This window comes from Lagopus leucura, unplaced genomic scaffold, assembly GCF_019238085.1.
Source record: "Lagopus leucura isolate 7727_CA_CO unplaced genomic scaffold, USGS_WTPT01 Super-Scaffold_100012, whole genome shotgun sequence".
Classification (NCBI taxonomy): domain Eukaryota; kingdom Metazoa; phylum Chordata; class Aves; order Galliformes; family Phasianidae; genus Lagopus; species Lagopus leucura.
The window spans coordinates 3,381,764-3,407,227 of record NW_024962267.1 but is presented as its reverse complement, the minus strand read 5'-3'; the positions used below and the strand labels follow the sequence as shown (position 1 = coordinate 3,407,227).

Genomic DNA, 25,464 nt, shown 5'->3' with positions numbered 1-25,464 from the left:
ATCACAAAGTGAATTAAGTCAGTCATACTCCTTCACAAAAAATAAAATAAAATCCTAGGTTGTACCTACTGAATTACAAATGTACCAGCACTGGAATGATAACCCCTTGCAAAATTATCCTGGGTTTAAGAATACATGTAGGATATGTACAGCTTTTTTCACATGTGAAAAAAGGTTCTTCACAAGAAGCCACTGTGTGCCCCATTGTAAATTCACCAGGTGGAAAATACATGTGGCACAGAAAGTATCTTCTTAGCTGCTAACAAACAAGGGTGCATAAAACAAGGAAATATTTAAAACACAGCACACTGTATTACACGTAGAATTTTTCATTTCAAGTTTATTAAAACTTTAGCAGTACAAATGATCCAGGTTTTAGATTATCAAAAGACCAAACTGAAGTCCACATCTTAAAAAAAGGCGTTCCTCAAAACGTCTCTAAAACTTTGAGACGATGGAAACATTAAGTCCAAACACTCATCCATGCCTGTCATCATCTGTTCCAGGACTTGTTTCACGATCAGATTTCTTATCCTTACTAGGGGCATGATCTCTGTCCTGACTCTCTGATTTTTGGTTAATTTCTTTTTCAGCTGAGGATCTGGTCTTTTCCTTTTCATTACTCCTGTGTGAGTACGATTTTGATTCTCTCTCTTTGCTACTTGGTCTCTTTTTTGAATCTGGACTTCTATCTTGATCTCTACTAGACTTCTTACCTTTACTGGATTCAGGACTGCTACTTTCATGGCTTTTTGAATGCCTCTTCCTTTGGCTTTCACTATCATTCCTCCTATATGAGCTTCTACTTTCTCTATTTGAGTATCTTTCTCTGTTTCTGCTCTGACTTTCCTCTCTCTCTGAGCTCCTCGAGTTTCTCCTCCTCCTATTTTCTCTTCCTCTGTATCTATCTGGTGTACCTCTCCTTTCTCTGCTTCTTGATCGTCTTCTTCTTGATTCTCTATCCCTGTTCCTTGAATATTCCTTACTTCGACTACGATCTCTGTCTCTGCTTCTTGATCTACCCCTTCTACCCCTATCTCTGCTTTTGCTTCGTTCCCTTGTTCTACTGCTGGAACTATGTTTTCCTCTAGCATGCTCACGCTCTCTGCTTCTTGATTTATGTTTCTCCCTGTCTTTACTCTTCCTATGGTCATGTTCATTACTTCTTGAACCTGCCCTTCTGCTTCTGTCTTTACTCCTACTTCTTTCTTTATCTCTCCCTCTAGAATCATAGTGCTTTTCTTTTTCTCTGTCTTTCTCACGGTCCCTCTCTTTGCTTCTTGATCTTCTCTTCTCATCATGTCTGCTGTGTTTGGAGTCTCTTTCTTTACTTCTTGATTTCTCTCTGCTTTTACTATGGCTTCTAGATTTGCCTCTTTTCTTGGTCTTGCTTCTATTATGCTTGTCATCTTTTTCCAAATTTCTTCTCGTCTCCCTGTCTTTACTGCTGGATTTATGATCTTTTTTCTTCTCTTTTTCCCCTCTTCTGCTTGGACTTTCAGAAACTTGTCTGTGGTCTGATGTTTTTCTCTCCCTTCCTCTTCCTGGGCTTTTTTGATTATCTTTCCTGATTTCATTTATTTCACTCCTTGGAAAAAAAAATTGGAAAATTAAAAAATGATTTGAATTTCCTACACTATGAAAAATGAAGTCAGGACTGAGGCTGCTTCACAATTGTAGCTTAAAATCACATTACATCATTTATAATAATAATTATATTTTTATGGAAACCACAAATGAGCACGATTAAAGCCTGGTAATTAAGTAATGGGATAACTAAGTCAGTGTGTCTTGTTTTCTTGGAATTAACTATAACTGAAAATTGAAGAGAATATGTATTACTTCTAATATATACAAAAATTTAAATGCATATATTTTAAACGCACATACACCGAACAGAAATCATCTTACTTGTCTCCTTTTATCCATCTTTCTCCACTTGACACTCTCATTCTTTGAGCTCTTTGCATTTCTTGCCTCCAATGTGGAGGAGTTTCACTGCGTCGGAATCGATCTCTTGACCTGGATCTGGAAGGAGTCCGGTAACGCTTGACAGAAAAAGAAAAGAAAACCAGGTGCAAGTTAGCTATCAAAGCACATGAATCCAAAACAACGTTTTAATCCCCAGTGGTTGATTCTCCGCAGCACCTACCATGACTCAGATGCATTCACTGAAAAGTTATTAATTTAACATTTAACTGAAAAATGTACATGACATCATTCAGCTAAAGCAGCCCCTACATCAATTATGATGCACCCATAGATTATTTGCACACTTTTTTTTTTTTAATTTACAAAATTGACCATCCTAATGAAAATGGAGTGCTACCGCATTGTTTGCTTTGAGGAAGGGATTGCAAATATTTACCCTTGGTCCTCTTCCTTTTATTTTCCTTCCCGATCTGGTCACCAGCAGCCTTCTCTGGTATGTTGACTGGGAATTCGATAGATTACTAAAAATAAAAATCAGTATTGTTTGTAACATCAAAGAAGGAAAGAAGATAAAGACAACTTCATATCCTCACACAGCTCTGAGTGACACTATTGTATCCTGGCAGCGACAATACACAGCCACCCTCCGCTATCAGTTCATTTCATGAGAATAGCTGATGCTCACTCGTAAGGTCTGATTAAACCTGTTACTGTAAAGTAAAAGAAACTCAAGTGGTGAAGTATAATTATTCAATTGCATTTAAACCTTTCTAGCCCTGGCAGAAACACCTACAATAATGGGCAACCATGAAATCCTTCATTGCATAATTGTAAAACTTAAAACCCGAGATGGCACAAGTTTTATAAAACAGTGTTTGTGGAACCTGTATAATTTCCTAAGGGCATATTCAGTAATTACACATTAGTAGCTTTCCATATGAAACTTCCACTTAGGCAAAAAGTAACCTTCTTGAGACAAAGCCTGAACATGTCCTATTCATTTGTTTATTTAACAGATCTAACCTAAAAATAGGTAAGACAAGCTTGCCTAGTCTCTATATTAAAAGGATTTCATTTCAAGGGACATTAGAAGGAAAAGAAAGCTAAGAAGGAAACAAAAACTAATTTTTAGGTGTACTTTTCATTGGAAATTATGAGAGTTATAGCTGTTATGCAGATAGAGATTTTCAATATTACTGTATCAGCTAGCTAATCAACCAAAATTTCTCATGAAAGCTTCAGTTTTGATTACTAGAAAGTATTTCACTGGACTGCTGAGTTCTTTTTTGAGGGCAGATTAAGATATAGACTCAGCTTGGACAGCTATAATGAATTCAAAATGAAACCGCAATCTATTTCATTTGCTTTTTCTTGAATCAGTCATTTTAAGTTTTTCATTCACCAAAAAACCATATTCAAACATTAAGCTTTTGCTCTAAAAAATAAAAGCAAAACCAACCATTGCCAACTGAAAAAAGGATTCAGAAGTGATCACAACATTCAGCTGTTTAATAGGGAAATAACTCAGTAGTTTAAAACAGCACTACAACCATACCACTATCAGTGACTAGTCAGACTCAAAACAGGTATACTACCTCTCTCTTTCCTTCTCTCTGCTTTTCCTCTCTTTCTCTTTCTCATCTGCTTTAGGAGGACTTTTTCTCATTAGGAACCGGTTTTCAGGTATTGGAGGAATTTCTTCAGGACGGACAGTAGATAACGGCTGTGCTTCAGGGTTTTCATCCTCACTTTCACTAGATGAACTGTATTTTTGTATAAACAAATATTTATGCTTAAGGCAAGTTATGTGGATGAGAAAAAAAATATTTGATCTATTTCAGTAATTCAGAATTCTCTCAATTCAGCATACAGATGATAAAATCAGAAACTTGGGGAACAAACAGAACTGTTTTAGAAACACTTTCTCCTACATCCTTATTCTGAAACATGCAATTGCAGTAGATTTTTGACTAGTACTTTTATTTTACGTAGTCCAGTGATGCAATACTGAACACTTATTTTGTATTTAGACAGAGCTTTAAAATAAATAGATATCAAGAAAGATAAGTTCAGATTTTTACACTCATATATATAACAGACTAAAAACTATTATAACTCCCAAGTAGTTGGTATAATCAATAAAATTCTGTGAAATAGACTTAATTACACAGAAAGAAAGCTTAGGCCCTAAATGAGTGTTTCTTACACTTTATCATTAGTTTGGAAAAACGTGACCTGCACTGACTACAGATTATAGAAGATTAGAAACACCACTTTCAGAAATAAGAACTTTTTGAGTTGTATCACATTCTAGTGACACTGCAAAACTTTGGGCACATCAGAACTAATGGTGTACATATATTCATCTGTATTCATTTAATTTTTTTGTTTAGTTCTGCTTACGCTTCTGTGTAGCACAGGAATCCCACGGCACAACTGAAACTGAACTCTACAGAATTATCACGACTTATTTAAAACCAAACATTCCTGCAATTTTTCAAATCCAATATATGAAATTCTCAGTGTATTTTCTTCATTCCTGTACAAGCTGCAGTACATATGCACATAGATATTGCACTTTGTCATCAAGTCAGAAAAAGTAAGGTCATATACGAAAACAGCCTCCAAAATTTCCACGTATCTACTTTCCCAGTTACAGAATTGTACTTTGTGTTGTTACAGGATAGGAAAACAATACTGCACAGGAATATGTTAGAGAAAGCAAAAAACAAAAAACAACCCTCAATACTGACCTTTTCTTGCTTTTCTTTCTCTTTTTCTTTTCCTTCTTATGTTTCTTGGAATTTTTCTTGTGTTTCTTTTTTCGCTTTTTAGATTTCTCTTCTGAAGCACTCTCAGAATCCGATGATGAATCAGAAGATGATTCTGAATCACTTGAACTTTCCGAGTCGCTGGATGAGGAAGACGACTTGTGCCTTTTCTTGTCTTCTTTCTTGGCTTCAAGTCAGAACAATAAAGACATATACATATCAGACAGTTTTAATTCACCACAGAAAAGCAAACTTACCTTGGAATTTCCTAAGCTGCTTATAATTGTGTCATGAAAGCACTTCACCAAAATACTCTAACAAAAGGTTTTGGGTAAAAAGACTGTTTCCCCCAAGTAAAATACAGTACAGGTCTCTAAATATATAAGGAATTTAAAATATTGTGTTTTCATAAAGCAGATCTAAAGCACTAAATATGTGCTGACAAGAATTAGTGTAACTGCGTATGTTTTGCGATGACATTTTATGTACCATAAGCTTTATATGCAGTATTCTTAAAAATTAGTTTTGTAAACATTTATAAAATTATTTGACTTTCGATGTAATCTGACATCATGTAAAAGATGCTCAAACCACAAATGAGACAAGTTTACAAAAAGAAAATATACTTTACACTAAGTCCTTTGAAGTTAGCCCAACAGAGGGTAGACTCAGATTACGAGTTTTGCTACTATGTGAAACTGCTCAGAGAACAGCCCTACTCCTGCAGCTCACAGTGTTTTCCTACACAAAGATACAAACCACTTACTAACCATCTGGTATGAAAAAGAACCTCGCTAAAGAGCAGGCTAGTCCTCAATTATGTACATCACCATTTCTCATGTATCAACTGAAGCTGTAAATCAGAAATTTATTATCAATCTGACGGCAGTCCAACAGGAAGTAACACAGCACGTATCTTTTTATGCCCTGTAATGGAACTCAGATCTACTTAACCACTACACACTTCAGGTAAATTAATTAAACGGCATGGATACTCTCTAATGCGTTAAGAAATTCCTATCAAGCTATTAGCCACAAAATTAAAAGTTCTATTGAAAGCTCCAGTAGGGCACACTGGGTGTTTCTGTATAATCATAGTTAAATTTTTTAATTGGTATCAAATCTTACTTGACATGGCTCCTATAAATTGCAAAGACTATCGCTAACCATACAACACAATGTCAGAATAACTGAAAAAAAAAAAAAAAAAAAAATCTTCACCATTAAACAATTACACACAAAAAAAGCAATGGTTTCTACATAAGCAGGATAGAGATCTGAAGATTAAAAAAAACCAGTAACATTCACTTAAAGAACCTTCTATGAAGAGTAGATGTGGAAACTGCCCTTTGGAAAAACCAAGCAGCTATTTCATGGAACAGCAGACTGATTTTTGGAATTATCAATATCAGGATCTCCAGCTGCTTTGCAGTTATTATCAAGTTGACTGACACTTGAGAGAGGCAGCAGTAGGCAGCAGTAACATCAATCACATGACTGCAGTACAGAAAGTCTCCAATTTGACAACAACTTAACCTCATTTTTCCAGAACAACAACTCGGAAGGCAGCAATTTCTCAGAGATGATCAAAAGCAACAAAAACTGCATTAAATCTATTGTTCAGTTGGTAAAAATAAAAACAGTAAATCAATTTCTGCCTTGCTATGCATTATTTGTAGTAATAGGCTAGCACTTCCCACCAACTTTTCATGGGAAACAATAATTCTCATTTGGACTAACATTATAAAATCAGCAAGGACAGATCCATAGTTGGCCAACCAAAACAAGATTCTAGTTGTGGTTCAGGTAGGTTCTTTTTGAGAAACCACGTGCTGTAGGAACTTCACGTTGCCTCTTGCATGTTGGATGTAACTGGATACGCTTTTGAGTAGAAAATTAAGTGGAAATGTACTATGCCAACTGTATAGACAGTTATGGTCCCTAATGGACATGAGAGCCAGCACATTTCAGAAAATAAATAGGAGGCACTACCTCCACGTAGGAGCAACCTATGTACTCTCTGATGACAACTCACTCACTCTGTCCACGAGCAAATACTATTTTGAATACAGAACCACTGTGGTTCTGGCCAACTAAAGATCAAAACAACAAACAAAGCCACTCCTGCAGCATGAAGGTCATGAGGTGAGAAAGAAACAGACTTCTATTTACAGTTCAACTGTTCCAGATCATTAACTTCAGGATTAGGTTTCAGCTTATGGTCACATCTGAAATAGATGCCTTACTTCCTACTCCATTCACTGTGACATATATTCACCACACTTCATGAATTACATGATCACACTGCACAATACAACCTAGCACTCCCCACATTTCAGTTTGTTATGAAGTGTAGCAACTCTTAGTTAGACATGTAGTATCAGACTCCTGGACTGAAACAAACAAATGAGCTGGCCAGAAACAGTCACAGGCACAAAGGTCAGAACAGATAATCTCATCTCATAATTCACAGCTTCAATCTGTAGCTTCATTTTGAACCTGTCAAAACCAAAACACAGTTTGTACCCAATGGTCAGTTCACTTAAAAAAAATAAATAAGTCCACAAAATAGAAAACTGTGAAGCTACAACAGTTAAGAGCAACAAGCTGGTAGAAAGAGGCATGTCAATGCTATGCAAAGAGCTTATGGAAGAAGTGAGTACCTAGGGGTCGGAGGGACAAGAAAAGCAGAGGAGACAAAACAGAAGTCCAGACAAACATGATTTATCAGAATCACTGCTTTCTAAATGTTTTTCATTGACAATCCATGATTCATTGCATAACTCTGCATCACCAATTCCTAATTTTTACGGGGAAAAATAAAGGTGCTAACTGAAGTGATAGAACAATTAAATTACAAAACTGTCCTCTGCTGAATGAGGAAGGCAGCCATAATCCTTTTAAACTGCAGAAGACACATGTTTACCAGCAGTGATTCTATAGAGATGTCTTCAACATCAGTGAAGATCATGAAACAAACACTGCAACGTAGTCTGCAGAATCCTCTAAAAAATGTTGTTTTTCCATGAAAAATCTTCATTAAAAGCTCCTAACAAATACTGTCCAACTTGCAAGCCATTTTTGTTACCATAGTAGCTCATCTAATCTCTAATGACCTTAGAAAACATGGACACATCAGTAGGTTTCTTTAAGTTTGTTGTGGCTTTTTTGTTTCCGTTACATTTTAAGATTTTTTTAAAAATACCACTTGGCCAAAGAGATTCTTCTTCTATAATTTAGTTTTTCTCATTCAGTTTCACTAACACACCTTTACACTTCAAATAATAAAAATAGGAAAAGCCCACAAGCATCCCACTTTTCTAGTCAATCAACCTCTAATACCAAGAGAAAGCTTCTGTTCTAAGCCTCTGCAATACTGTAATTCAACTGTGATCTTTAATTACTCAATTCACACAGTGTCCAGTAAGTTAACTCAATGGTGATGATCTTATCATCCCTAAACTGATCCAGTTCTTTTCTATGAACGCTTCTGTTTGCTTCCTTCATAATATACTTCATTCCAATACTCATGACAATAGCACAAAATCTTTCCTCAACTTCCAAAGAACATCCAAATCACACACCTAGCTTCTACTGTGATTCCTCCTAGTAGTGCCATCCTGGCTTCCCAAGAAACTCAAGAAACATCAGCGCAGTTTTCCCTCCATACAGACTTGCCCAATTCCTTTATGTTGCATATCAGACAAGCCTATAAAACAGATCTTAATTTAAGCCCCCTTAGCTATCATAGCATAACCCACATAAATTCATCACCATTATACTTCCCTTATTGTCAATCTCCTTGTTCCTTTGCCCTAGATAACAAATTCCCAAAAGCCAACTCTTCTGGTAACTTCTTCATGTTTCACAGCATCAGTTCATTTTTGCCTGCTACTGCTGTAATGTGCTACAAATACTTTCTTTCACAGCTAGATGATTCAATTGACCATCTTCCATGGTGCTACTCACCTCCCAAAAACTGCAGCTTTCATCTAGCTTCTTCCTTATACTTACAGGTATCAGGGCAAACACTTCCTTCAATTTCTGCTACCCCAGGCTCTGTTGCTTCATATTATGCATTTAGCAAACAATTACAGTCATACCATCCAGTTCTTTCAGTAGTGGTGGACTTCCCTCTGTAGATTCTACAGAAAGCCTTTGCCTTTCAATAGAGGGATTTTCCAATCACCACAAGCATTCTGCAAAGTAGCACCTTCATCAGGCTCCTCATTAATGCCCATACTCCTCCCTGCACTCAGGCACTAAGACTGCGAAGACAGAGGGCAGGGCTAAGTCTTGCTGATTCCCAAATACTCCTGCTGCCCAGTTATTTAGTACTGTGCCTTATGGTCAGTTGAGGGGCCTTCCTCTATCACTCTGGCAGCAATCTCTCTCCATGGCACACCAGACCAGCTACAGGGAGCAGAGCCTCCAGGATCCTAGCAGTACCAAGACAAAGAGGTATAACCACGCAGACAAACCGGTAGGACCAGTCAGATCTCTCCAGAAAAGCTAAAGGAAAAAAATGCACTTTTTTCCCCTGTGCTTTTGATGAATTCTTTAAAAGCCTCTCTAACAGCTGGAAGTCTGTGCAATTGAAACTATGACTTCCATTTAGTCTATTCAACTTCAAGATTTTTTGAATGTCTTAAGGAAAAGAAAAAGTTAGGCTAACCAAGACAGAGCGTATCTCACCCACTAGCTCCATCCATACTACATTTGTAGTCATACCTCTTCATTTTCCAACTGATACAGCAGTATTTTGTCCAAAAATATAAAAACAATGTTCTGACATAAAGGACAACTCATGCGTTAATTTAAGAAGTTGCAGAGCTTTTAAGAAGTCATAAGTCACTACTTGGAATTCTGAGAGATTTAAAACATCACTTCAGAACACACATCGATTCCACAACAGGTAACCAGAGAACTACTATAAGGAAAACAAAACAACCAAGAAGCTCAAGTTTGAATGCTTGCATTTTCTTTAGGCCAAAGATACAATTAGCCTTGCCTCATGCCTTAAAATCCTTAGTGCAACCCTTCACAGTACTTATCAGCAGAAGGTGCTGAGAAAGAAAAATGATGACAATCCTTATTAGAATTCCTACTAAAGATGTATCATGAGTCTCATTTACTGAGATTTCCTAGTGATAGCAGAATCTTAGATTGACCCTTATTTTTTAAGAGAACCAGAATCCAGTCTCCAATACCATGTTCAACTCTGGAATGGCAGAGCAAAGAGATTCTGTCCCATTCTAGCTTATGAATACAGTTTATAGCTATTTAACAAGGATATGTGCTAAAGGGAAACTTCAGGCTTTCCTACTCTCCATGCCTGCTCTGGAGACTCACCTGAAACTTCAATTCAATTCATAAAAAGACACAGTTACTGAAGATAGACTGTTACTGCACTTAACACAACCTCTTCTTTAGGACAAGTGCTTACCAGTTTTGTACTAAGGCTGACCTAGCAGAGAAAAGATCTTCTGCACCAAAACCAGCTATGCTTTTTCAGAGACAAATTGTACTGCAGCGTTACTTAATTCCTTTCTGATTGTACCTCCACAACGTTATCAAGAACGTCTCTAATTATTTCAGTGTCTACCAACAGGAAGAAAATTAGTAATACAATAGCACAGTTCACATATACCTAGATGTACAGTTAAAGCATACCTTTGGATTTTGGAATCAACTCTCCACAACTCAGTATGCGTACTTCAGCATATGGTTTACTAGACGCATCTGTTTTCTGGTTTTCTATTTCTCTCACAACTTCTTGACCTGAGATGACTTGTCCAAAAACAACATGATGTCTGAAGAATTTAAGCAAAAGTAAGAATTCTAATATTTAATTTTTAAGGCAGATCCCCCAAAAAGTATAAGAAAGTAACAGATACTTACCCATCTAAGTGAGGTGTAGGTTTAGTAGTTCTGTTGTTTCCAGTAGGTGTAATTTAAAGAGGAAAACAGGAATCAATTTTAGTGGAAAGCAGACAGCATTTGAAGCATGTATGCAGATGATGAAAGTTACTGAATTAATAAAATTTAATACAACCAAATATATGTTATTCTAAGTTTGTATGCAGTTAAAAACATTGTATGATTTATACAAACTATCTATTCAATCCCTTACCACACCTTATTGAACAAGTTGTGATAAATTTTTAGATGCATCCTCATTAAAAAAAGTATTAAGAATTGTATTTCTTAAATTACAGGAATACTACCAGGAACAGAAATAAAAATTAAGGCAACTGCCTCAGAAGAGGAAAAGTGGAAGAAAAAAAAAAAAAAAAAAAAAAAGCAACAACAAACTTATAGGAAAATAAATTAGCAAAGGAAAAAAAACCTGTATGTACAGAATATTTGACATCAGAAGTAGAACTGACTCTCTACACCTACAGATAACTGAACAGTTGATAGCCTTCCCCTATATTAGAATTACTAAGGTATACATATGTCAGGCATGGCAAAAAAAAACACAAAAAAAAAACAAAAACAAAAAAACCAACCCAAAACCTGAGCCAAATACAGTAACAATCACCCAAATATTCCAAAATAACGGTTTAATGATAAATCACAAGCACAACTTACCATATTAAAAATAGTAATGAGACATAGATAAGACTGATGAATTTCAAGTATTTACTTCTATAGAAGCATGTAATGCAGATGCATTTCAGAGTTTTAAGCTTTAGATATAGCTATAAATGAGACTGCATTGAGAAGTTATCTTGAGACAGAAAATTTTTTTGTTACTTTCAGCTAGAGGACCCCTGGAACTTTTTTGCTTCTTTCCAGACAACATATACTAGAAAAAAAGTGAAAAAGCTCTACAGGGAACTAACAGACTTATGCTGTTGCTTGAGTTAGAAGACAGTTACTAAAAGAGGACCAAAAGGTCTTTTGCACAGACAATAAACACTGAACAGCAGAATGATAAAACCTCTCCCTAAAGAGCTCAGCAGGAAAATGGCTATTTCTATGCATATAATCAAAGAATATTAGGATGTTATAATCACAAAATAAACAAGAGAGTTAGGCAGACTATGATAACAAAAGAGAAAGCCCTTATTCTGGGCTCACCCACAAAACACCACTAGAGAAGATCTCCAGAAGAGATCCTTCCCCTCTGGTAGCCAGCTCTTAAATAGGTCTAGGAGGGATGCAGCCTTGCTCCACCCCTTCCTGCAGCACAGCTGAATTGCCTTCACCTGTGCTCCTCTGGCTGACTCATGGCTCGCCTCAGGTGATCAATCAGAGGTTCAGGCCGTGACTCAGCAGTTCCCGTACACCATGTAACTTCCTAAAGAGGCATCAACTTTTATATGTTGTAGACCACCTCCCATGCAAACTCAAAAAATAGTCTACAGCTTACAAAACAGCAAATCACACATTTCAGAACAGTTCAATACTTACATAAAGAACTGTGAACCATTTGTATCCTTTCCTCGGTTGGCCATTGAAAGAAGAAATTCTTTGTTGTGCTTTACAGCAAAGCTTTCATCTGAAACAAGCATTTTCAATCACTTTATATACATACTGCATATGCTTAGATGAATGCTCTACTCTAAGTAAACTCATTCACGTTAAATAAATTTACTAGTCACATCTGTAAAAAGTTGCATTAAAACTCAATACAAGACAAAAGCTATTTTTTCATATACATTATTCTTTTTATTCTAAATAGTGTAATTTAAGAAAGGGAAGTAACAATTAATAGCTTATAGTCTGGGAAAAACTAAAAATGGAAAACAGAATTTTCTTATAAGAGATTTGTTTTATTTTTCTTGCTACCAACATTAATAGAGCAACAACTGAAAGTAATGAGTTCTTTTTATTCATCACATGCTGGTCACTACATCTTTGGAGTAAAAAAAAGAAGGTTTTCAGTTGCAAAGCACTATTAAGAAATCCTGTTTCTTCCAGAAAGTATTTTATTTTGTATTGCGTAGTACACAAGGATAGTCAGTTTGATAGCAATAACAAAATGGTTCTGTTTCTCTGTCATCTACACAAATGATCTTAATAAGCCAGTCATTAAGAAAATAAATTACACTTGAGTGAAGCTTTTACTTCTAATAAGCACATCACTTCGACAGTTTAGATTAAATTCAATGAAATTATATGAAGTAATTACCATTCCTCACTTAAGACACCTGTAAGAAAGCAGCCTATCTTCCTCCTACCACAAAACAGCCTAACAGTTGCTTGGGGATCCAAACTACACAGATGAAGTTTGCTCAGCACTCCTTAAATACAAAGGGCAGGAGCCAACATTAACAAAAAAGAAAAGTATGTAATCTGTAAGGTTATGGTTTCCCATCATACAGCATAACAGCCAGTAACAGGGACAGTCCCACTTAGTCTATATGGTCACCTATATAACTGCAGTATTGTGTGGCACTGAGTATCTAATCCTACAGTGAGCTGGTTAAGGATGCCACACAAACAAGCAATACTTTCTAGAGATTCAATTTTACACTGTGACCAGGTTGAAAAGACACCTTGCAACTGCCAGAAAGTAGAAGTCCTCTTCTCCCACCTCTCTCACTTTTTCTGGCTCTCATTCTTGCCTATCTATGAAATGAAATCCACTCACCAATAGGGAAACAAGTACATTTTTTGCTTTAACAGTTTTCAGACATTCTAGCATGCAGTCAGTTTGCAGTTTGATCCAAATGAGGGCCAACGCAAGGTATGACCTCCTCCTTCTGGCAATTGCAAACTGTTCATTCAACACAATGTCTGATACAAAATTGCAGCCAGCCTCTACAGTGAATCATTCTTTTGATGCCTTGCTGCAAGCTCAGACCAGGTCCAACATTAAAAGTGGCAGGAAGGATAACCTGCCCTGCCAGTGGTGGCTAGCCATCATGTAGGCTTAGGTGTAATACAAAACTGCTCCCAGAAACAGAGTTGCTCCAGTACACTCCTGACAAACACAGTCTGAGAGGCACACTGGAGAGAAAAATTCTTATGCATCAATGATTGAAGGAGAACCAGTGCTGTGAGAAAATGGATGGCTTCCTCATACTTAATTCCTCTTGGTTCAGAAAAGCAGGGTTTTATACTGTCTCACAAAGGTAAGATTTGCAGGAAAGGCATAATAGAGTCAAGTTTTCTCCTTCTGACTGGAAGAAAGGAAATCCCCAACTTTTAGCCAGCTACTGAAGCAGAAGATATGTTCAGAAACTGTGCTGAAAAATTTTTCTAGAACTGCGAATCTGGTAAAGCTGACATATGAAAGCAATTGTATAGAATGTATAGGTAACTGCTTACAGTATCAACAAAATAGAGCAGACTGATACAATTCTCACCTTCAAAGAAGCCACCATAAATGGATTCTCCTCCCCTGCCATTTCCTTGAAAGAAAAAACATGAATTAAAACCTATAATAGTGTAAAAAGTTGCATCAGTGAAAGATGCTTCATAATGCAAAATATAGCTGTGTTCAAGTCACTAACGTTATTCTTCAAGATACGCAAAGATCAAGATATCTTCATAGTACCATTAAGCAGAAGCAAACTTGGAGAAAAACTGAAGTTTTCCTACATATTCTGTTATATGCTGCCTTTTTTCTTCTCAGCAGCAGATATTTTATCTTCATATTTGTAACTTGCAATTAAGTACTTAATGCTCTGAGACATGAAGTCACAGAGCAGAATACATGCATATAAATTTATGTCATTTTGTTACACAAGTTTACACAAAGTTTCTTATGCCACAAGTAGTTAAAAAAGCAGTTAAATTGCATAATTAATGTAAATTGATGATGCTACGTAGGACTCCCAAAACATTCTACTGCATAAGCATTAAATTTTTCTTGAAAGATTCTCATCATACCTTCACTGAAGTCACCGCCTTGGATCATAAAATCTTTCACTACCCTGTGAAATAGACAACTTTTGTAATGCAATGGCTTTTGGGTGGATTTTCCTGTACCCTTTTCACCTAAAGGAGAGGAAGGGGAACAAAAAACAAAATGACTCTTTGTATCTGTACAATCTCCATTTAAATGCTTAATCAAAGCTATCTACAAAGCTCCGAAAAATTAATTTGTGGATACATACTTGTAATGCCAGTAAGAAAGCAATGCAGAAACTACTTTTTATTTCTACAGTTATACTAAAAGAAATCCTTACTTACATTAGCATACAACATAATAACAGCTTTTTTTTTTTGCCAGCCCAGCATCACATACAGTCATAGCACAATGAATTCACAGAGAATTAAATTAGAGCTCACACAGATAATGCAGAATGCCACCTACCTGGAGAGGCTTAAACATGTAAGGATACAATATATTACTGTTACTGCTAAGAAGACTCCTATATAGATTGACAGAAATTAAACAGCGAGATTAACACAACCATCCTTGCTCAGAAGCAAATGAGATACTCAGATCTGTGGTTACAGGACTAATGTAGCATAAAAGCTCATAGACAAAAAATAAAATGGGAAAAAAAAAAAAAAAAAAAAAAGAGATGAGGAGGGAACGAGAAATTATTTTAAAGGAATTTGTTACCTTCCCAACTCATGATTCCAACTCCCAGTCTCCTCCCCTAAATCAGTTCTAATGCTCTTCAGACTCCTAAGCAAGTCCTCTGCCTCAGCAAAACACTATCTACTTTTGCTCCCACCTTCAAATAAATAAGGTCTCTGCTGAGACAGCCAAATGAATGGCTCATGGTGGGGGCCTTGTGAATATCAAAGCCAACGTCAAGGTAACAGTAAAGCATAAGAGTAAGGAGCAGGGACCATCCTGAAAGATAAAGGATTCTTCCTTTCACTGCTCCCAGACCACTAGACTGTATCTTCCCGCAATCTCATTCCGAGCTGTGAAACTGGAAGTTGCCACTGAACTTACCTGATGCCTCCACATGGATCTGACTAGTTACAATAAACACTTCTGATAGGAACTTTGATAAATGTGTGGCTGTGTACTGTGCTGGCCTGTCATACACCTAACAGACGTGCCAGTAAAAACAGGTGCTGACCCATTTTTCAAGAAGATAGCATGTCTTTTTCAAAACCACCAGAAAAAAGGCAAGCATAAATAAAATTAAAATTTAAAATGTTTACGATCAATATCATAAATACTTCTCCAAAATACTTTCTTCACCATTCTTAAATATTTAAAAGCAGCATAGTATTTCAGCCCCTGATTTTAAATCTGGTTTTATTTTAAACTAAACAAGGAGCTACGTTTCTGACCTGAAGTGCTGTTCAAAGACTTCAAGTGAAAAATCTAAATCAGTTTTCAGAGAATAACACCTTGTGCAGTAAATCTGACTTTTGGACATTTGACAGAAAATAAAGAATGCCATGGACACATGAAAACACATTACCGTTGAATAAGAAGAATCACTTTAAAGTTCAAATTGGTTAGCAATTTTTGATAACCCAATTCTGAACCAGAATCCCTAGATGAGATAATGCTCATGAATGCTGCACAAAGCTAACTTGACATGAACGCAACTATGCGCTCACACCTGATTCAGACCGTATTAGTACTAAGTGATTCAGTATTAATAGCTGTGAAGCACTGACTTGAAAGACAACAAACTGAAAGAAAAGCAGGTGGAAAATGCTGACAACATTAAACATGGATTTAGGTATTCACAGAATCATTCCTGTGATAATATTCAAGTTCTGCAAAGCTGTGAGCATTTCCAACCACAACAGGCAGAGCACTGAGAAATAATTCTACTTGGAAATGCTTCTAGGAAAGAATCTTCTTAAATAATTTCTTCAACAAATAACTTGAATTTCACTAGGACTGGAAATCACCAGCATCCAACAAAACTACTTTGTGAAGCAAAATATTAATGCATACCAGCAACAGCCTTCAAACATACACAAGTATAGTAAAACCGAAGGGTAATCCTCCATGCCTGACCTCTTATTGGCTACCTTTTAAGATGGATGATGTTATACAATGTGAACAGTAGTATCTGTGCTAGTAAAAGAAAATCAGCTTACCGTGCCAGCATTTAAAGTTGATTAGTACATGCTCTCTGCAACATCTTAAGCCAAAAACTACAACTGCTTTGATTCTGCAGCAGATATATATGAGAATTTTGCTAAATCTCCAGAGATATCAAGAACTAGTGTTTGATGTACTTAGTTTTACACCTCAGCATGTCGGAAAACGTTAACACAGATGTTGAATTAGCAAACGTGGTATTACATTTGAAATTATAAATAATATTAAGATCTACAAACCTGTGCAAAGGCAGCGAAAATTCTCACATGTCTTTGGACACACATCTGAAAATAGTTCAAAGACCACTCTTCCAGCTAGGAGAAAAAGGCATATTTGTTATGAAGTTAACTAGTATTTGTATTATTCTTAAACATTTTACAGGAATATCCCATTATTGAATTGACTGTTGTCATTTTCTTACCAGGTACATTGTTGATGGCTATGTCGAAAAAGCAACGAGGTCTCTGGACCTTTACTCCCATGGCTTCGAAAATTTTAATACTGTAAATAATAAAAAGTAAAATTGAATTTATCCCTCTGTGTAGTGAATCTATGTTCAAGTTCTACAATGTGGAAGATTTTATACAGACAACAAGAACTGCAGAAAAGATAAAAATAGAAACTTAGAAACAGGTAGCAAAACCAGTATTTCTAAAGGTTAAGAAAGAGCTACTTAAGTATTTTAAGCCATTTTCATGTTTTGTGGAGCCAGTGAGTAATTCTGGTCATTCCTGCTGCAACATTATCAAATCTAAACTTCAGTGACGTATTTCAGGTGAGGAATTACAAACACAAAAGATACTGTATGGTGTGGGGATAACAAAGCTTTGCTTGCTTTCCAGATGGGTAATCACTTAAGTTGTCTGCTCCTAGAATTCTTGGATCTTCAAGGTAAAATATTGCCAGAGGAAAACAAAGTCAGCTTTGAGACCAGACAGCTGTGTCAAACAACTTTTTGCAACTGCCTTTCAGTTGTTTAAACAGACTCATTTTTGCAATTCACTTGGCTCAGCATCAGTGGCTGAGGTGGCCACCCACCTTCTGGTCAGGGGGACAAGCCTTGTGGCAGCTTCTTTTCCTCAAGAATATACTGGTGGCTGCAGTTCGCAACTATGGCCAGTTAAACTAAGATTCCTTTAACACACCTCAACCACGAACTACAGCAACACAAGAAAGTACACTGTGCTTGTAACGATGAGGAGCACAGTGAGGTGGACAGCCCAGAAATGATGAACTTCAACAGCTGTAGTTGAATCCATCATTTTGTGACAGTGTAAAATGAACAGTCTTGCTGCTAATCTCTTATTTTGTTTTCACTCCCCGTCCATGCTGAGAGAAGCATCCATCTGCTCTCGCAAAATAAACAGCCATACAGCCTGCTTCACTACTTACACAGCACATTTTCTCCCATGGCAAACTACAGCAATGGCTTTAGACCCATCGCTGTGACACCTGCAGCCTGATTAGCACACCTTTCCCATGAGCAACTTCCCACTCCTCAGTGGGAAGTACAGACCAGAGGTGAACTGATGGACTTCCTGACCGTGGTGGTGACAGGCTGCCCTGATTGCATGTGTTATTGTGTCAAACTTGGATATTATGTAGCAAGCAAAGTAACATGAAGGATTTTCTCTGAGCTCCTCATAACAATTGAGCAAGCCAGGTGGGCATGCTTTCAGAAATACCAGGACTTCAGCACAAAGGAGGAACTGGTCAAAGAGCAGAAGTTAGGTTACAATGATCAAAACTAGAACACGTGGAGGATTAAAGCTTGTTTTTAGGCATATTTCCAGGATTCCTGCCATTGGAGTGTCAAGAGCTGCTCTAACCAGGATCAAAACCATTCCACACCATAAAAAAAGATGTAGATCTTCCAAAATTACTGCCAAATGAAGCAATTCTGGCTTCGTATCATTTCTTTTCTTTTTGTGTCATTGCTTATCTGTTTATCTTGATACTTTTAATGCAACAAGGTCTTACACCTTTAAGCACATAAATCTCCTTGTTTTTGTGCAATGAGCAGTAACTTAGTTTTGTATGCAACCACAGTCTTCCAGCATCACATACAATCATACAACTTCTCTGAGGCTGCATCCTCTCTGAATTCAGAGAGGAAAAAAACAACGATAACAAGAAGATCCACAAGACTGGAATACTTTCTCCAGAAGTTGAAATATAATCCATAATTAATTTTTTTTAATTGCCAGAAAACACTACTCAAACACCTTTCCTAAAGCTTCACCCATATCTGTGCCACAGAACAGCCTCAAAATATACAACTGTTGCCATCTGTCACTTCAGTTTATGAAGGAAAGGCTACAGACTCTAGAACCATGTTAGTCTGCATTCGCTCTCCTTGTGCTGAGCATCACTCTCAGCATCTTGCCAAGATTACACAGCAAAAAAATCACAAGAGCAACACAGGAAGGATTTACATGCAACACCACTCAATAATTTATCATCCACGTGATTCTTAGCTAGACTTTTTAAGCTAGATTCCTCACAGCTAGACTGTGCAAACATGCAGAACTTCAGCAGACACACATTTAGCTGTCTAACAAGTTAATTCACACAAGCCAAAGATTCACCAAAAGCAGTAGCAGCCCTGCCTCATCCTGCTTGTTCTTCTTGCTGAACTGTTTGCTGTATCGCCTCTATTACTATTAACGCAACTTTTGTAGCCAGCCAGAGAATCAGAGAAAGTGCACAGAGCCAGGGACTTGGATGCTGCCGGGTCACAGGCGGCTGGACCCACGCAGGGGATGCAGATAAGGCAGGCAAGAGGACAAGCTGCCCATCAACTCACACACTGCCAAGAGCACAATGTGCTACACAGGCACACAGGAGAGGAAGAGAAGACTTTTTTTTTTTTTTTTTTTTTTTTTTGCAGAAAGCCTCTCAGAACAAATGCTACAATACATATTGTTTGGTGATCAAACTGACGGGCTGAAATGAACCGAGACACCTAAGATCCAGCAGTGCAGCAACTGACTAATTGTACCCAAACTTGAAGCATTTTGGCCTTCAGTGGGTTGGGTGAGGAGGGATTCAACCCTGCTTTACAGGTAATCTGCTTGAGAAATAAAGGTGTCTACACGAACATTTATATACAGTACTTTAGCAAAAAAAAAACCCCACAAACTGCTTTAACAAGTCCTGTAACAGTATCACTTCTCCAATAAATACTGGCTGCACGTGGTACTAGATGGCAAGTGCTCAGGACAGGCATGTTGACTGGACACACAACACACCAAATAAGCATACCTTCCCTTGAGTAGATGCTGCAAATGCCTCTTGGAGAGAACACTAAAAGGTATGTTTTTTGTGCAGCAATTGACTCTCCTGAGCTATCCAGAATTGCCTTATCTTTAAAAAGATTTGGAAAACAGAAAGAAAACCTACTGGAAAGGCTGAGGTAGGCAGGGAGCTAGATGTACAAGCAAAAGAGAGAGCTGACAGGCTATATAAACTTAGCTACAGCCCTCTTCAACCAGGCTAAAATGTCAGCAACATTTACCTTATAATACCTTACCTCAAGAGAGTATTTGCTTTCCAATACACTTAAGTACCTTTACTATAACCAGCACTTCAGACACATCTCACTGAGGACAGTAATACTGAATCACAGATGATTCATGTAGTATTTAATAATAAATACAGTCACTTTACAACTTCACAATGTTCACTCAAAACTTGTCTGTATTAAAAGCAAGTACACAGAGTGATTTCAGAACCAGCAGAGAAATCTGAGAATATTAAGAATAGAAAAGAGAAAATGACATGTAAAGCTCAATACTATAAACACTTACAACCTGTGTTGGTAACAACAGGGCTTACATGACTTGCATATTTTTCTCCTTAAATTTAATTTCAGTTACAATGCAGACGCTATTAGCTCACAATACATGATAAAATTTGAAGGGAACTTGATTCTAAAGTCAATCCAAAAGGCACCCACTGTACCTACATACAGAAATATGCTATGGAGAAGGGCAATTTTACTTACAAGTCAGCTTTCTTATTCCTTCCAAAACTATGTACTAAAGGATACAACAATCCAAGTACTATTCTGAAATGACCACATCACTCAAGCATTTTCATCCATCTCCTGCTAGAGGAGCTTCTTACTAAGAGAAGAAACAACGCAAAACAAACAAACAAAAAACAACCACCTTCAGTATGCCTAAAACAGCCCATTTGTCAATGAATATTAAAGCACTCTATGCTGAACTGTTAATCTCATTTTCAGAAATGAAAGAAATACAACAAAAAATGTTTTTCCGGAACAGCTGCACCTATAACTAGTGCATCCCCAGTTGTGTCTTTCAGGATTCGCATCCCTTCACACCTGCATTACTCGTTATTTCACTCAAGTATTTGTTGGATAAAGATGGCCAGCTCCCGGCCAGGCTGCAGACAGCCATTCCCTTCCAAAATGAGCCACACCAATGAAAAAGATAACCCTCACAGACTGTTCACAAGCATTTCTGCCAGGGATTGTCACTCCTGCTAGTTGATATGCCAAAAAAACACATCCTGCCGAACTTTTTTTTCCAGTCAAAATTACTTGTGCTAGCAAGGATTAGTAATAATACTGCTTAATATAACAGAGCTCCTTTCAGTTGAAATGCATTAGTCAAAATGGGTTAGACTGAAGCGTGCTCTCACAGATACACATCAACTGAAATATCCACGCATCACGCATCTCACGAAAGCTGACGGCAAGCAGCAGTATAGGACTATTTCCCAACTCTGAGGAAAATAAACCCTTCACCTGTACCCACAGCACATAGCTCACCGGACTGCCAGTTTGTTCCAGCCCTGCAAAGAGCACAGCGGGTTTGGAGCAAAAACGTATTTAGTAGGAAAAAAATATTACTATGTCCTCTCATTTCATTCTCTATCATCACCTACTCATATCTACTCTCCCCTACTTCTAATTTCTCCTTGACTTTGTCTTCATATTAGTTCCTCGCATCAATTTACAGCTATCTTTGGCAGCGGTCTTCATTCGATGCCCAAATGAAAAATAAAGCACATAAATCCACATTTCTGGCATTTTGTTTCAGGTCATCTTCACATGCACGAACACAAATCCACACTGATTTATATTGCAAAGATAGCCATCCAGAATCTGCAGAAATATTTTAAAGTAATATTTTGAGTGTAGAGAACACAAGTACACCAAGTGACACAAAGTATGCATCACATTCGCTAGCGCTGTTCCACAACCACTTAAAGCCACGTGGACTGAACCCCAGAATGGAGGGCTCACACAACAGCGTGGCCAGCCCTGGTATAGTGGGTCTCCTTAAGCACGTGAAAACTACACCTTCCTCTGCCTCCTTTCAAGAAAAGACTCTGGCAGTGGCACATAGCAACTTAATATGACAGTGCAGCCACAGCCTGAGAGTGGTATGTTTGTTTTATACAGATTAAACTACAAATGAATGTATGATTGCTAAATGAGACATGTTATCCTAGTACTAGTTATCCTAGTGCCATTATGAACTTCCAGCTCTGTAGGATGATATTGAAAGCAAGAACAAAAATCCAACAGGCCCAATCCCAATAATTCCCTTGCTGTGTTCCCAAACACCAGAACCTCCCAAATAGCAGCAATGACAACTAAAGAAATTAATTTGCTTTCATTTTACTAATGAGCAGCACAGGACTGTTTTGCCAACAGATTTTTTAAAGGCACTACACTTCATCACATTCCAGATTTTGGATGCCATTTGGCAATCACATGGACTTAAAAAAAATGTTTTGTAGAAAAAAAAATATTTTACAAAGGTCTGTGGAATTTCTCTATCTCAAATAATGCTGAAAGTGTCTTTTGAACTGATTATGTATTTTTCATCCTAAAAAATGAAATCAAGGGAAGAGGTACCTGACTAGATCAGCCATTGCCTGCCAGGAGCCTGCTATCCTCTTAGATATCATGTTCAGATTGGTCCTGAATAAATACACAGAATGTACTCCTACACTACTGCACAGCAGAACTCATTTACATAACTTTTTGTAAGATTTTTTGCAGTTAACATAAAATTGAGCTTTTTGTATTGAAGTACACAAGGCATGCACACCTAAATGTAACATCACAGTTGGAAGAACAGAAGAACACAAGATTAGGCTGAGAAGCTGATAACATTCTCCTAAAACCATCTGAACAGGGATACAAGTTCTCACAAGATCATGCCCTTCCTTTTAGTGTCGTAATAAAGAGAAACCTAAAATGAAAAATACATAAAATACCTATGCCCTTTTGTTGACACCAAGGAAAAACTTTGCTGCTGAGATTAAGTCACACTTTTCTATCATCTGATTTACCCAGACAAGTTTGGGTTTTTTTTTCCTTTTTTCTTTTCTTTTTCTTGTCTGCTATCAGAGTTGCAAAAAAACAGACGTGTTTTCCCAGGTCTGTGCACAACTAAATGCCTTTAGTTGTTCACAGCACTCCCAGAAGCAGTGAAGAGCATGACTACTTCAATCCTACCTTTCAGAACTGAAAAGTGGAGCTGCATTAGGTCCAGAAGAAGCCATTAACTAACAAACAAGAATTGTAGAACTAAAAAAATCCTAAGAAATCACAAGCTTCAGTATTGTGTAAAAGAGAAAAAGTGCTGATTACACTGTACCTTTTAAACAAGTCAGACACCTGCTGGAATCACCAAAACAGACTCCTGTCCTAGCTAATGAAGACCAGAATAAGGCTAAACTGTGTAACAGCTGGACACACAGTTTTTAATGCTGACATATTTGCCAACCATAACCCCCCAAAAAGCTCGTTTTATGATCTCATTCTCCTCCTCTCTCAACTACTTTAGTTCTACATCCCTTCCCAGCCCCACCCCAACCTCTAACCAAATCCTTCCTCCATTAGAAGACAGCTGGATGTGCACCTGGCTGCTTCCAAATGGAAAGTGGCTCTTGTATGGGAGCGCACGTGGCACAGAGGACTGAAGTGGCAGTGAAAACACCATGCTGCACTACAGTAACATCCTCCACTGCAGCACATACACTTAACTGCCAACTCCCTCATAACTCACTGATTTTCTGAAGTCCTAAAACCAATTAAAAAAAAAAATTAACAGCTGGATGATCAACTGGCTAACTCTTAAACAAAACTTGTTTCACAAAAAAGGACTGTAAGAAATGCTTTTATTAAAACATATAGCCCCAAAGGATGCTCTCCAAGCATCCTTTATTATTTTGTACGCCCCCCTTCAAAACTACCTCATACGCTAGAGCCATACTTTTTTCAAAACATTAAAAGTAATTAAAAAAAAAAAACCAACATGATAAATCAAAAATACACGTTCTTCAAATGTAAATAAAATACTATTTCATAAAGTATGTCTAGCTGTCATATTTTGATCATTTACTTAACATGGTGGCACCTAAAAATGTGACTCATACCATTCCCAGTGCATTACTGTGAAACAAAATGAAGAAAAAAAAAAAAAAAAAGAAAAAACAACCAAACCCATTATCTATCTCCACCCAAAGAACAACTTTTCCTGCAGGTAATATGGAACAAAAACATGAAAAACTGGATATTCTCTCTTACTAAAACATTATGAACTTAAGTCTAAGACTGAGTAGCTACCAAAGTGACATCCTATCAGGCCTATGGAAGACACATATCTGAGCGAACTGTAAGGCAAGATAACAGAAATTTCAGCCTATTTCCATACACCATTGCTTTTTCTCCTAAGCCTCCCTCCTCCAAAGCCTCCATAGGATTTCAAGAATAACCGTACAGATGCAGTACTAACGGCCTGGTCATGGCCATAAGTGTGACGGGTCTAACACGCATTTCCCACAAACACCCGTCAAGAGCTTTAAGAAAGCCCCGAGAGGGAGTCGGGGACCCTCCTGCCGCCACGGCAGCTCCTCCAGGCTCCGGATCCCAGGAAGAGGCCTGCGGAGGAAGGAGAACATGTGGCACGCAGGCAGCCGCTCACTTCGCCTTCTGGCGGAGGAGGAAGGCTTCATTCAAACTCCGAGGCCAGCGCCGAGCAGCACCCAGGCCGCGGGCAGCACGTTCCGCAGCGGCCCCCACCGCCGGCCGCAGCTTTCACCAGGCCCCGGCCGCTGCCTCCCGCCCCGGCCCGCTCGCGGCTCCCCGGGCCCCACGTTCCCCCCGGAGGCCGCCCTCACGCGGAGTGCCCCCGGCCCTCCCCTCACAGCCGCCGCCCCGCACGACGAGCCGCGGCACCCGACGAGAGGGACCCCGCGGTGCCCCCGGCGGGCCGGGGAGGCGCTCGGCTCCTGCCCCCTCGGTGACGGGGCTCGGGCCCCGCAACCTCCGTCCCCGGCCCCGAGCTCTCGGCGGCCGCCCGGACCGCGGCCCTCCCCCGGCCACATGGCGGTGCCGGCACTCACCCCGCTTGCGGCCCGCGTCGCCCCGCGCTCCTTAGCGCCTCGCCGCCATGTTAGAGCTGGTGCGGCACGGACTGCGTCAGTGGAAGGAGAGGGCGGGAGGGGACGACCCCGGGGGCGGCGCGGCGGAGCGGGGCGCGGAAGCAGGAGAGGCGGCGGCCGAGCCTCGCGGGGCTGGGAGAGGCGCGGGGTGCGCAGGTACCGGCCGCGCGGAGCAATCCCCGGTGGCGGGGACCGCTCGGAAGGAGCCCGAGCGGTTGGGGGAAGGGGCGCCCGCCCCCTCCAGCTCGTCAGCGGCGCTCCGCCCGCCGCCTCCACTCCCCTTAGCCGGGCCGGGCCTGGCGGGAAGGAGCGCAGGCCGTGAGGGGCGGGCAGCGCGCCGGC

General features: G+C 38.8%; 2 protein-coding genes across 3 annotated transcripts in view; one reads left to right on the top strand and one right to left on the bottom strand.

The window, feature by feature from the left end:
- Positions 1-320: 320 nt before the first annotated feature.
- PPIG (peptidylprolyl isomerase G) lies at positions 321-25,194 on the bottom strand. 2 transcript variants are annotated; one of them, XM_042874420.1, is made up of 13 exons: positions 25,084-25,194; positions 17,114-17,193; positions 16,932-17,006; positions 14,550-14,657; positions 14,024-14,068; positions 12,123-12,210; positions 10,605-10,634; positions 10,377-10,516; positions 4,686-4,890; positions 3,528-3,695; positions 2,369-2,453; positions 1,912-2,048; positions 321-1,588 (listed from the first exon to the last, which is right to left on the bottom strand). In XM_042874420.1, the coding sequence occupies exons 2-13, from the start codon at positions 17,172-17,174 to the stop codon at positions 478-480; spliced, it is 2,253 nt and encodes a 750-aa protein (XP_042730354.1). In that variant the 5' UTR covers positions 17,175-17,193; positions 25,084-25,194; the 3' UTR covers positions 321-477. The 2 variants fall into 2 exon arrangements, with proteins under 2 accessions (XP_042730354.1, XP_042730353.1); XM_042874419.1 differs by lacking the exon at positions 25,084-25,194 and adding an exon at positions 24,474-24,492.
- A 35-nt stretch (positions 25,195-25,229) lies between these two features.
- Positions 25,230-25,464, top strand: part of FASTKD1 (FAST kinase domains 1) — a 38,510-nt gene continuing 38,275 nt past the window's right edge. The window contains exon 1 of the mRNA XM_042874415.1: positions 25,230-25,278. The gene's annotated coding sequence lies outside the window, so the exon portion shown is untranslated. The remainder of the gene's footprint in view (positions 25,279-25,464) is intronic.